The sequence below is a fragment of the Dipodomys merriami genome, unplaced genomic scaffold (genome assembly GCF_024711535.1).
Source record: "Dipodomys merriami isolate MVZ:Mamm:240054 unplaced genomic scaffold, mDipMer1.0.p SCAF_5, whole genome shotgun sequence".
In the NCBI taxonomy this organism is placed as follows: Eukaryota; Metazoa; Chordata; class Mammalia; order Rodentia; family Heteromyidae; genus Dipodomys; species Dipodomys merriami.
In genome coordinates, this window is record NW_027206068.1 from 446,847 (window position 1) to 460,839 (window position 13,993).

Below are 13,993 nucleotides of genomic sequence, written 5' to 3' on the forward strand. Positions count from 1 at the left end.
ATAATTAGTGACTGTAATGGCTGGAGGCTGGGCCTTAACCTCTTAGACCCCAGAGTGTGAGGTGGCACAGGTAGTAGCAGTATTAATGCTATGTCTCTGCTATTGCACAGTGGACCAGGCAGCAGCACAATTCTGACCAAGCAGTGAGAAATCTATCTGCTTTTCATTACTTCTAGCTTAGCTTGGTAGGTCCAGAGAACAGACCCTTTGGAGACCCAAAGCCTAATTAGATTTATTTTTAATAGGCTTATACATCTGTCAATATGCCAAGACCTTCCTGAAAAGTTCCCAGATGGAATCAACATGAAATCTCCCATAGTGAATATAAGACAGAGCACCCAACCAAACAAATGGGAATGACCTAAAACTAAGTCTAGAAGCTTTCACAAAAGAACAGAGGCTGCCAAAAGAGAATCTTCTAGGTTCCCTAATTCTACTTTAAGCTGGGACTTCCAGCCCCAAATGAGGACACAAAATGCCCCGATTGAGTTGGCAAGTCCTCCAAAAGAGACTTTCACTGATATAAGAAGTTGACAGTTCTTAGTGCATATACAGAGAACACTTACCCAAACTTGATCAGGTCATCATGACTTCTTTCAAATACTTTTCTTCCTTTTGTATAAGTCTTCTAGTGACATGAATCAGTGAATTGCATCAGGAGGCGGGGGGAGAAAATGAGAGTTCTTTGGTGTTTGTCTGGGATTTCTTGCATGATAGAGCAACTCAGAGATTGTCCCAGAGCTTTACCCAGGTAAAACTTGTTCTTCCTACAAAGTTCCACTTGTACTTTAACTACTTTCTAGCTACTACTGTAGTATCCAGTATATTACATGCTAGTGTCCAATCTGGATTGCCAATTTTGACATAAAAATTCAGTCCAATGTGATTTATTCAATGGGGCTTAAGGTTTAATCATTTGGTACACATAAGGGGTGAAGTAGACTAGCATCTCAAAAGCTACAGTCTTTCCTGAAGAGAGTAGGGAGCAGATTTGAATGGCACTAGATGTTCAATTCTATGTGTTATTAAGGCTGTTTGGTGCCCTTGATTGCCTATCTCCCACAGTATTGGGACTACTGTCTAGAGTTGTATGTATGTCTTGTAGGTTGAAAACGTCCTTCACTCCTGTAGTCAAGACATAAGGAGCATGAAGTCCTCAATAGAGCTAAAAAGAGTTTTAACCTTGAGTTCACTCACATATGGAAATTAGGATTGGTGAGAGAAAGACAAAGAGAAAACAGAAAACGGGGGGGGGGGAAGGTCTGTTTAAAGTGAGATAATCAAGGACCCCAGCAAATCCATGTGAGTGATGGACGCTGTGCAGGAGTCTGGTGATGCAGAGTAGGGAGGCCCTCAGGCCTATCCCCAGTGAATTCATGGGAGAAGCAGAGCTGTAGGGGAGTCCAGCTCTGGTGGAACCAGGAGTCGCTCGAAGCCAATCATTTTGCTGACCCAGGAGAACTAATACTGTGTTTCTAGTCCTTTGTTGAGTGATGCCAACATCTCCCTCCACACCCATCAGGGCAGATGAAAAAAAGCTGCCTCAGAACTCTTCTTATAAATCCTATCAAATCCCTCTATTTCTATTTTCAGTTAGTAAAGAGTGCCTATTAAACAGCCCTATCTCAGGAGGAAATCATGGGGGTGGAGAAGAGTCCCTGACACCAGCCCTGCGGGGACAGGGTTCCTGGTTAAGTTAGTGAGACTCCATCAAAGAACAAGCAAAGCAGGTGGCTCATGCCTACAATCCCAACTATGTAGGAGACATAGAGATAAGGATCATGGTCTAAGACTGGCTTAAACAAAAAGTGGAAGAGCCTATCTGAAGAACAGCTAAAAGTAAATGGGACTAGAGCTGTGGCTGAAGAGGTAGTGTTTGCTTAGCAGACATGAACCTCTGAGTTCAAACACCAGTGCCACTGAAGAAAATTCTTTACAAGTATGATATAAAATTTATATTGCCTCCTACAGTAGATATCACATGGAATGATCCCATTATTATTGATGTGATAGTTGATCACAGGTTGATAGTTGATCAGGTATCGCTCAGAATGCCCTTCTATTATAACATTACATTAAAATTGTTGTTGTTGTTGTTGTTGTTGTGGAGCTTGAACTCAGGGCCTGGGTACTTTCCTTGAGCTCTTTTGTTCAAGGCTAGCACTCTACCACTTTGAGCTGCAGCACCACTTCAGTTTTTGAGTGGTTAGCTGGAAATAAGAGTCTCATGGGGATTTTCTGCCTGGGATAGCTTCAAACCGCAACTCTCAGCCTACTGAGTAGCTAGGATTACGGGCATGAGCTACCAGCACCCAATTTAATGTTAAATTCTTGCAAGTGCAATGTGTGTGTGTGTGTATGGGGCATGCATGTGCGTGTGTGACTGTGCCAATCCTGGGGTTTAAAATCATGGCCTAGATGTTGTGTTCAAGCTTTTTTTGCTCAAAGCTAGTGCTGTACTTTTTGAGTCACAAATCTACTTCCACGGCTTTTTTTTTTTTTAATACATAGTTAATTGGAGATAGTTTCACAGATTTTCCTGCCCTGCCAGGCTTTGAACCCTGATGCTCAGATCTCAGCCACCTCAGTAAAGTAAGATAACAGGCCAGAGCCACCAGTGTCTAGTTATAATTGCTAATTTTAAGCTACCTTTACCATAAGAATTTGGCTTTGTACATATATGCTATTCCTCAAGTATTGTTTGTCCATTGAACAACTATCTTTCTCTCAATAAATACTGTAGGGTACAAAATATAAATTTGTAATTAGGTTGAATTTATAGCCAGAAGTCTTAAGAAAAATTCCCAGAAAATACATCTTAAGGATGGTACCTGCTTACATTCCACAGATGTATTTTGGGCTGGATTGTGTCCCCCTCACTAAACTCACATATTGATGCTCTAACCTTCAGTACCCCAGAATATGATTCTATTTGGAGAATGCCTTTAGGAAATAGTTAAGGTAATAAGAGGTCATTAAAATCTAACTGGACTCATATCCTAATAACAAGAGGAAATCTGAGCACTAAGAAACACCAGAAGCACATATGCATGGAGGGACAACCTTTGCAAGCAGCAAAAGAAAGTCTATCTACAAATTAAACAGAGAGACTCCAGAGGAAAACCACAGTGCCAGGACCTGGCTATCTAATTTACAGCCTCAAGAACTATGAGAAAACAAATTCCTGTTTTTAAGTCATACAACCTGTAGTACATCTGTAGTCAATTAATATATATTTTATTCTTTTTTTTTTTTGCCAGTCCTGGGGCTTGAACTCAGGGCCTGGGCACTGTCCCTGAGCTTATTTTGTTCAAGACTAGCACTTTACCACTTGAGCCACAGTGTCACCTCTGGCTTTTTCTGTTTATGTGGTACTGAGGACTCAAAATCAGGGCTTCATGCATGCTAAGCAAGCACTCTACTACCAAGCCACAATTCCAGCCCTTAATCTATATTTTAGTACTAAGAAGTACAGTACTTTTGTGACAAACAGCTAAAAAACATAGATGTGTCTTTCAAGCCAGATAATAAATAAGAAACTGAAAGAATTTTGAGATTCATAATACAAAAAGCCAATGTTTCCTTGCCTACAAGGAAACTGTTGATAGAAATGTAGACATGGTATGAATCTGTTTTGTGTGTGTACAAACTACCTGGGGCTAGGTACTTTTTAAACAGTTTTATTGGCTCATGTTTCTGGTGACTGGAGGTTTCCAACACCATGGCACTAGTTTCCTAGTGATGGCCCCTGTGTGCCTCACAAGGTGTCAGAGAATCAGACAGGTCACTGATTATATGCAGCAGGGTCAAACTTGTAGGGTAGCCTCCTCTTGAGATCAGTCCTATGGGCCTCTCCCTCTCTGTGTGGTCAGCATTAATGGATTTATGAGGCTAGAGCCTCCAGGATTTAATTACCTTCTGCCTGGCCATATCTCTCAAAGATTCCATATCTCTCAAAGATTCCATATCTAACACTGCCATACCAGAGCCCAAGCTCTGGGCACATGAGCCTGTGCAGGACAAACCACATGTAGACTATGGCAGACTTTGGAAGTCCCTCTTTTGAAGTCTCAGATAGGAATGAGGAGCCTGACATTAGACTGGAGAAAAGGCAATCTTTGTTATACAGAAATAAAGAAGTTGATTGATTCGAACTTATTTCTTGTCTATTGTAAAATATGGTTTGGATTAAGAAGAACCAGAACCTGAAGATTTGGGAAATTCTCATATTACAAAAGGTCTCTCTCAGGGCTGGGAAGGTGGCTCAGTGGTAGAGTGCTTGCCTTGCCCTGGGTTCAATTCCTCAGCACCAGATAAGCAGAAAAGGCCAGAAGTGGCACTGTGGCTCAAGAGGTAGAGGGTTAACCTTGAGATGAAAGGCTGAGGAACAGTGCCCAGGCCCAGAGTTCAAGCCCCAGAACTGGCAAAAAAAAAAGTCAAGTGACAAGATATGTATAAATTGTTAATATTGTATTATCATAACAAATCTATGAGATAAGTCAACAGCAGAGCAAATAACAGAAGTAGCTAGCTTACTCGAGTAGTTAAAGTTAGCAATGGAAATACCTAATTTACTAGTGAAAAGGGAGACAGGAGAAAAGACTTTTATTCAAGACTAAATAGATTTCATTAGGAAAGATAAATAAGTGGGCTTTGAGGAGAACAAAGGGAAATAAGAGAGTTTCTAATAATGCATTTCTAATTATTCTAATTTCTAATTATGCTGGAGGAAGATTTTTGCATCTTGTTCTCAGAAGGGATTAGGATAGGTTTATTCTTGGTTTTCTTCTTCGGAGTAGATCTGCTTGGAACAAAAAATTATGGAAAATTGCAAGGGGAGTTCTGAGAAGATATCATTCTGCATTCATTGAAATTATAAAAACTACTGCCTGGATAAATACAGTCAATGTCCTATCTATCACCCCAGCACGCATGTGCACACACACACACACACACACACATACACACACACAATTTGGAAGGTTTTTAAGGCTCTGTTGACTCATGCCTGTAATCCTAACTACTAACCAGTGTTCTAACCAGGAGGCTGAGATTTGAGGACTACAGTTCAAAGCCAGCCTGGGCAGGAAAGTCCCTATGAGACTATTATTTCCAATTAACTGCTGAAAACTGGACATGGAGCTGTGGCTCAATTGGTAGAATGACAGCCTTGTTTGATGACACTTGAGATGACCCATACCAATCTTGTCCAGGCAATCATTACTCATTTTTTATAACTAGGTTGTCTTCCAAGGTTTTAACTTTGTCTTGCAATTCACCTGGAATAGAACTCCTGAAATCCCATTTTTTATTAATACTTTGAGCACTATTGTGCAAGACACCTCACTTTACTCTTCTTTCCTACCCAAGAGGTAAAGATGGAAATGCACAGCTCACATACGTCCAGCAAACATACTCTCCCAGCTGAGTTATCTCTACCTATACCTTTGTATTTTAAAAAATCCAAACAGCCATGAAATACAATACAGCTAGATTTTAATCTCTTCTTTCAACTCATTTCATTTCTTCCCTGGAGTCCAAATGAGAAGAAGACTACAAAAATAACTATGGCACAAGCTGGGCATTGGTGACTCACACCTGTAATCCTGGCTCCTTAGGAGGCTGAGATCTGAAGATTTATGGTTTGAAAGCCAGCCGGACAGGAAAGTCTCTGATACTCTTGTCGTCAATTAGCCACCAGAAAACTGCAAGTGGCACTGTGGCTCATAGTGGTAGAACATTGGCCTTGAGTGAAAAAGCTCAGAGACAGCACCCAGGCCCTGAGTTCAAGCCCCACAACCACCACCACCAACAAACAACTATGGCACAGAGTATGGAAGGCAGAGACAAGCAGATACCAAGATACCTTCCATCAATCATAGCCATCTCCTCACTGCTCAGCCATTTCCAATCCTGCCCCAAGTCTCCAGTAATTGTGATCCTCATAAGATTTTTCAGCTCAAAACCCGAAAATTTTATCCTATTTCACTCAGAACTAAATTCATAATTCTTACAATTGACTCCAGATCTGGATCTCTATGTCATCTTTGAGTTCAGATCTCATCCTTCTATGGCAACATGGAGATCCAGCCCAACCCATCCTGACTGGGAAGTTTTTGGCCAGGCTGCTAATGGCTCAGAGCCTTTTTCATAGGTTTCTTGACTCTCTGTCCTGCCTGTAAGTCTCTATTCCTTGCAATTTACCAAAGGAGGAGGAACCACATTTCTGTTTCATTGACAGCCCTATCTGCCTTCCAAATGCTCTACTCTTGTTTTTCTTTCTGGCACTGAAACCATTACACACACACACACATACACACACACGCACACGCACACACACACACACACACACACACACTTACTTTGTTGTTTATCTACTAGGGGCAGCAATTCCTTTTTTTTTTTTTTTTTTTTGGCCCTTGCTTTATTTATTTTGTGATTTTTCCTTGAAGCTCAGACTAGTGCTCTAACCAGAGTTCATGTAAATAAATGACAATTCTTTTTCATGTGGGCTCCATAACATTTCATAGAGCAGCTGCAGGCCAAGCCCATCTTTGTTGCTGTTGTTGTTTTTTTGGGTCCAGTCGTGGGGCCTGAACTCTGGGCCTGGGCGCTGTCCCTCAGCTCTTCAGCTCAAGGCTAGCGCTCTACCACTTGAGCCATAGCGCCACTTCCGGCTTTTTTCTTTTTGCTTATGTGGTACTGGGGAATCGAACCCAGGGCCTTAGGCATGCAAGGCAAGCGCTCTACCACTGAGCCACCTTCTCAGCCCCCAAAATTTAAGACAGTATTTCTTTTTTTGGGTCTGGTCATGGGGCCTGAACTCTGGGCCTGGGCACTGTCCCTCAGCTCTTCAGCTCAAGGGTAGCGCTCTACCACTTGAGCCACAGCGCCAGTTCTGGCTTTTTTCTTTTTGCTTGTGTGGTGCTGAGGAATCGAACCCAGGGCCTCAGGCATGCAAGGCAAGTGATCTACCACTGAGCCACCTTCCCAGCCCTGTTGTTGTTGTTGTTTGTATGGTACTACTCCAGGGGCTTGAACTTAGGGCCTGGGTGGTGTCCTTGAGCTTTTTCTGCTCAAGACTAGCACTGTACCACTTAAATTACACCTCCACTTCAGGCTTTTGGGTAGTTAATTAGAGAGAAGAGTCTCACATATTTTCCTGTCCTGGCTGGCTTTGAGCCAGCCTCCTGAGTAGGTAAAATTAAGATCCATGAGCCACCAGCACCAGTTACTTGCTTTCAAAAGTTACGAGTTATGGGTCTTTTCCTATTCGCAGGTAGCTAAGCCTGTCTGGTTTGTGTCCACATCTGCACCAATAAAATGATCAAAGAACTTCTTTTCTTTTTTTGCATTTTAATAATGAACTTATTAAGCCATAGGAGCAGCGTGTGCACGCACACAGAGTCATGGCTCTTCATGTTGTATAATAAAGATAATATATGAGAATGAAATGAAGAGTTTTAAGCTTCTTTCTGCTGGTATTCCCTGATAGTGCAGTGCCATCATTTTTGTAATGCTAGAATAAATTTTAGAAGTGTTTTCTATGCTTCTCTTCAAAAAATGATGAGTAATAACAGGAGATGGCATTTTAAAAGCCATTTTCTTCCTACTTACTTTTTAGTATTAGAACCAGCATTTTTACTGTCACAGCCTACAATTTCCACTTTATCCACTTTAATAAGTTCTATCACATCTCTGAATTCAACACCATTCAATACAAAAGCCCACACATCATCACAGATCCATGTGTATTTGGAGAGCCCCTGAAATTGACTCTGTTCCTGGCCCTCTGAGCCAATGCTGAATCCATAGCCTTATCAAACTGAAGTAGGAAAAAAAAAAAACACCTTGAAGGACAAGTTAGGGAATGAACTGTTGAGATGCAAGAGTTCATCTAGGCTCTCCTGAAGACTTTTGCCCCATGTGGTATTTCTAGATAACTGATATGCTATGGCCTAAGAGGAAGAAACTATTTTTTTCTTCAGGCTAGCATAGCTGTTTACTCCCTAAGGGAGAAGGCATTTCCCAAGCAGATGGTAGGTCTCAGATCTGAAAGGAATGGAGTTGTCATGGATGGGGTGAAGGCACATACTCTGCCCGCCATATCTTCACCTGACACAGAAACCAAGGAGCTAGACTAGTGGCCCACAAGTCCAAAGGATTTCTTTTAATACCAATTCATTCAACTAGAAGGTTGTTGTAGTAAGTAGATTCTTCATCTGTTTACTGTTTCAGTGATACTTGATGTCCTTCTAATTTGTACACAAGGAACCTGCCTGGCTGGCCCTTCTATTCTCATCCCATTCTCCATGCAGCTACCATCTCTTACAGGCTCAGAGAATACAAGGGAGAGTTATCAGCCTGGGGGAAGGCACAGTCAACACTCTAACTTTATACCAATTATAGGAAGTAAAACTCTGCAGTGAAAAAGAAAAGAAATTCTAGACATGGAGATTGACAGGTTGGATAGAAACCTAGTTGAGGTTTTTACTCTAGCAGTGGTTATTTGTATTTGGGTTTTTTCTGTTGTCCTGGTCTCTGCATGCAACACTATGTATCTTAGTTGTTTAAATATATATTTTTTCTCCCTTCAGGTTTTTTTCCCCCATCCAACCCCACACTCCTTCTTTTTTCTCACAAGAAGTATTCGTGTCCATTTGTACATTTCTTTTCCATTAGTGGGCTCAACTGTGGTAGAGTTCTGAGAGGGATAGATACACCAGCATTTAGATGAGATGTAGAAAGAAGCCTTCCATTTCTCAGTCACTCAGGCTTTGGGTTTCCCTTTGACATGTCCCCCAAGAGGAGGGCCAAAACTATAAGCAGGCACACTAAGCCCGGTCCTTCTGCAGTAGTGACCTCCCCCACCTTCTCTCTCTTCTGGCCTCAGGGAGGCTGTGTGTGCAAGGGTGTATGTGTGCCTGTCTTGGGGCTTGAACTCAGAGCCTGGGTGCTCAATGCTGGTGCTCTACCATTTGAGCCATAGCTCCACTTCTGGCTTTTTGCTCGTTTATTGGAGATGAGAGTCTCACAGACCTTCTTGCCTGGCTTTGAACTTGGATCCTCAGATCTCAACCCTCTGCAGAGCTAGGATTACAGGCCTGAGCCTGCGGCACCATGCTGATCCCGCATCTTTGAAAACCTTCCTGGGCCTTCCTGTGGTTAAGGGGTGATAAGATGATGTCCCTGAGAAGAGGAGACCCCGCAGACGGGCTAACTGCTCGCCACGCTGTGGAACCCCTCCTGCCCCCTAGGGCGCACTCACCCCTGGGCTCAGATCCTGCGCCTAGGATCCCCCCCTCCCATACACCCCCCACCCACCCCTACTCTCCGAGCTCCGGGAACCCTGCGCTAGCGGCGGTCGGGCGCGCGCCTCCGTGGCGGCCGGGCACGCGCAGGGCTCGGGCGCGCGTCTGGGCGGCCGAGGGCGGTGCGTCTGCCAGTCACCGGCTGGATCGCGCCGGGCTCGCTGCTCCGGGTCTGCCCGCCTGTCTGTCGCGCCGGGAACCCGGCCCCACCCCGCCCCGGCCACCCGGCTAGCCGCCTCCAGGGGAGGACGCGCAGGAGCCATGGGCCGCTGGCCCCGGAGGGCGGCGGCGCTGCTGCTGGGGCTGCTGGTGAAGGTAGGAGTCGCGCCGCTGCCGGCGCCGCCGCCAACAATGCGGGGAGCCCCGGGGAAGCCGATCCGAGCTCCCGCCCCCCCGAGAGCAGCCGCGATCCCCCAGACCCCGCGTGTGTCTCCCTGGGAGGAGCCGCCGGCCCACGGGTCCGCGCGTGTCCGGCGAGGGAAGGCGTCGGACCCCGGCGGCCGGGGGGCCCCCTCCTCCCCGAGCTTCCTCTTCCCCGCCCACCCTCGCCGGGCAGCCCCTGGCCCCCTGCGCCGCGCCCGGCAGTGACCTTTGTGCTGCCCGGGGCCGGAGATCCCAGTTCAGGGTCCCCAGAAGCGGTCCCGGCACTAAGGGCCGGAGCGCGAAGCCCGTCCGGCTGGGGTAGACCGCGGGCGGCTTCGGAGCGAGGCGAGGTCCTGGCGGCGGAGGGGGAAGTGAGAAACGTAAGGGACGACTGAGAAATTGCCAAGATGGACGAACACGGTCCTGCTTCGGAGAAGGAAGCGCAGTCCTTGACGTGCCACCCGAGTCTCTGAGGAGCGCGGGGAGTGGGTGCGCAGCGCCAGCGCCGGGAGCCCGGGGCTGGCCGGGGTGGGCACCGCCGCGCCCGGCGGCTGCAGAAGTTCCGTCCATCCCCGCCAGCCGGCCACCCGTGCGGGCGAGAGCATCTCCAACCTGGCGCTGCTTCCGTACTCAGCTTCATTCTGGGGGGGGGGGGGGAAGATTCTGAATGGAGTCAGGGTCAGTGGGCAATGATTAACTTACCATCTCCGCCCTTCTGCTTTGGAGACTTGCTTAAGAAACAAAACAAAACTCCCTTAACTGAGGAGTGCGGATGGACGATTTCCCTGTTCTCCAGGTATTAAAAAGCAATTGCTAGTCATTGCTGGAGAAGCCTGGCGCTGGTGGCGCACTCTTGTAATCCTACCTACTCCGGAGGCTGAGATCTGAGGGTCGAAGTTAGAAGATGAGGAAGACATAGCCAAGAGACTCTTGTCTCCAAGGAATCACTAAAAGCTGGCAGTAGAGTTGTGGGTTAGGTGGTAGAGCACCAGCCTAGAGCAGATAAAGCTAGGGTACAGTGCCTCTTGTATACTGGTCAAGCGTCCTACCTCTGAGCCACATCCCTGCCTTAAAAAATCTTTTAATTGTGTGGAATCAGAAGTTGATGGAAAAGGGCTGGGAAGGTGGCTCAGTGGTAGAGTGCTTGCTTTTGCATGCATGAGGCCTTGGGTTCAATTCCTCAACACCACATAAGCAGAAAAAGCCAGAAGTGGCGCTGTGGCTCAATTGGTAGAGCACTAGCCTTGAGCTGAAGAGCTGAGGGACAGCACCCAGGCCCAGAGTTCAGGCCCCATGACCACCTCCCCCTTCCCACCCCCCCCCCCCACACACACAAAGAAGAAGTTGATGGAAAAGTTTCTCTTTGCTCAAGGTACCATCATAGCAAAGGCTTCCTGTTTCTTTTCAAAATGTTCTCCTTGATTAGTATTTAATGTGGGTTTTTTGTTTTGCTTTTGGTAAAGGTGATACACAGAGATGGGTTTTTTTTTAAGTGCTTCAACACTTGCATTCTTGTCATTTGTTCAGATTTCTAAAACCTTATGAATCATATCCCTTCCATGACATGGAGAGCAGTGAAGTGAATCATAGGTTGTTATTTATATAAAAACAATCCTGTGGGGCTGTTTGCTAATGGCTCACATCTGTAATCCTAGATAATGAGGAGGCTGAGATCTGAGGATCATAGTTCACAACCAGTCTGGGCAGATAACTAGCAAAAAGCTGGATGGTAGAACACCACCTTGAGCAGAAAAAGCTAAGGGACAATGCTAGGCCTTGAGTTCAAACCCTAGAACAACAACAACAACAAATGCGTATTTTCTCAGAGAGTACCTGTAGAATGTTTATCTTGTGCTGGGAACTGTTGTAAGTCCTTTAAAAACCTTAACTCATTAATCCACTTAGCAAATCCTTCTGTCCCTGTTATTTCTAGTGGGAGGTTTTAAATAACCTGACACTAACCTGACTGCTGTAAAGTGAGGTGGTGCTGGGATGTAAACTCAAGCAAACTGGCTGTGTCCTCCTACCCCATGCTCTGCTTCCTCTCCAAAATGGGCCCATATTTCAGGCAGGGAGGGAATTTGGACATTGCTATCCCTAGGCAGGGATAGACTTGTGGAAGTGTGTGGTCTCAACCAGCAAAACCCCTGGAGAAACTCTACTCCTTGTTAGAGGGCCCATCTAATTTAGCACTCAAAGTATAATGCATGGGAAAGTTAAGTTGAATGTGTGCCTGACAGCAGATACCAAGGGATCTTGGGAAACTTGTGTTTTCTTAATCCCTAAAGCCCAGACCGCAGTCTTAAAGGAACAGCACAGTTCCTCTTGGAGTGCATTACAAGGCACCTGAGCCACAAATATGGGAAGCTGGCCGAAGCCTCTGATTCCTATGAGTTAGAAGAAGCCTAAAGCCCTTTTGGAGTCATAAAATTCATTCATTTATTATTATTTGTGCCATGAGGGAGGATTGAATGCAGGGCTTTGCACTCTTGCTGAGCTGGTTTATTCCCAGTTGGTGCTCTACTATTTGAGCCATGTCTCCAGTTCAGGCTTTTTGATATGTCATTGGAGGTAAGAGTCTCACAGATTTGTTTGCCCAAGCTAGTTTGAAATCTCCATCCTCAGATTGCAGCCTCCTCAGTAGCCAGGGTTATATAGACTATAGGTCTATAACCTCAAGCCTGGCTTGAGTCATACAATTTTAAAGTTCAGTTCTTCTGTTCTGCCAGTTGGCTGATGACAAGTCCCATAAACAGTCCTTACAGGAAGCTAGCTCCTAGAGGTCCTGGAGGAGTAATTCCCAGTGGCCTTCACTGAGCCACAGCAGAAAATTAAAAACAACCAACGGGAAAAAGCAAAACAAACAGCACATATACCCTCCCTCCAAACAAAAACAAAACGGAACTCCAGATTGCACTTTGGTTGAAATTGAAGTGTAATTAGATCCTGAGCATTTGGAGCTTCCACCATCTCCCCAGGGTCTTTTCCTCCCAGCATGTAGTTTTCTAAATGTCTTCATTGAAGTCTCTTTCTAGGGGCTAGGTTGTAGACTTTTGAAATGTACTAGTCCTGCTGAGAAAGGCTTTATTCTACTGGAATAAACCTAGACATTTTTATTTTGCCATATTATTTTCCTTTTATAATACTCGGGCTTGAGTGGAGTGCCTCAATGCTTGGCTAAACAAATGCCCTACCACTTCTAGTTTGCGTTGGTATTTTGTTTTAAGTAGCATCTCACGTTTTTCCTGTAGCTGATTTTCTGACCTTTGCCTCTAGAAAAGTTTGGATTGAAGGCATTCATTTGAAGGCATTAATTACTATGCTTCCTTTTTTTTTTTTTTTTTTTAACAGGGTGTCACTGTTTTTTTTTTTTTTTTTTTTTTTTTTGTTTGTTTTTAAGGCCATGGGGTGTGAACTCTGGGCCTGGGCGCTGTCCCTCAGCTCTTCAGCTCAAGGCTAGTGCTCTACCACTTGAGCCACAGCACCACTTCTGGCTTTTTTTTTTCTGCTTATGTGGTGCTGAGGAATCAAACCCAGAGCCTCATGCATGCGAGGCAAGCATTCTACCACTGAGCTAACTTCCCAGCCCTTTTTTTTCCTCAGGGTAACCTCTTTCAGAAACCTGCATGTGCTACCACTTTAAGCAAGTGCCTGTGTTTTCTACAAAAGCAACCCTTATTGGACTGGAAAAGGGGTGGTCACTATAGAAGAGAGAGCTAGAAAGTGGGCACTATATATATTTTTTTTTCATGAGGCTTGAACTCTGGACCTGGGCACTGTCCCTCAGCTCTTCAGCTCAAGGCCAATGGTCTACCACTTGAGCCACAGAGTCACTTCTGGTTTTGTGAATGGTTTATCGGAGATAAGAGTCTCACAGACTTTGCTGCTTGGGCTGGCTTTGAACTGCCATCCTCAGATCTCAGCCTCCTGAGTAGCTAGGATTACAGGCCTGAGCCACCTGCAACCAGCAGCACTTTTATTTGTGTGTCAGCATTGAGGCTTGAGCATGGGGCCTGGGCTTTGTCTCTTAGGTGTTTTGCTCAAAGAGGAGTGCGCTACCATTATGAGCCACAGGTTCACTTCTGGCTCTTTGATGATAAACTGGAGCTAAGAGTCTCACAAACGTTCCTACTCAGGCTGGCTTCAAATTGAGATCCTTAGATCTCAGCCTCCTGAGTAGCTAGGATTACAGGCATGAGCCACCAGTGCCCAGCTGAACACTGCCTTTTGAAACTAGGAAAAATAAGCCAGCCTGTGTATTTTGATACCGAGGAATCTAAAAATTAGAACCAAATTCTGTTTAAGACAGTGCTTACTTG

General features: G+C 45.2%; 1 protein-coding gene and 1 pseudogene across 3 annotated transcripts in view; one reads left to right on the top strand and one right to left on the bottom strand.

Annotated features, from left to right (window-relative positions):
- Positions 1-7,613: 7,613 nt before the first annotated feature.
- On the bottom strand, positions 7,614-9,574 carry LOC138810001 (transcription initiation factor IIA subunit 2 pseudogene; annotated as a pseudogene).
- Positions 9,429-13,993, top strand: part of Vopp1 (VOPP1 WW domain binding protein) — an 86,318-nt gene continuing 81,753 nt past the window's right edge. The window contains exon 1 of one of the 3 annotated variants that reach the window (XM_069995957.1): positions 9,429-9,626. In XM_069995957.1, coding sequence (XP_069852058.1) covers positions 9,573-9,626 — 54 coding nt within the window. In that variant the 5' untranslated portion in view covers positions 9,429-9,572. Of the gene's footprint in view, positions 9,627-10,431; positions 10,471-13,993 lie in introns of those variants that run through there. The other 2 variants (XM_069995959.1, XM_069995958.1) reach the window with 2 other exon arrangements.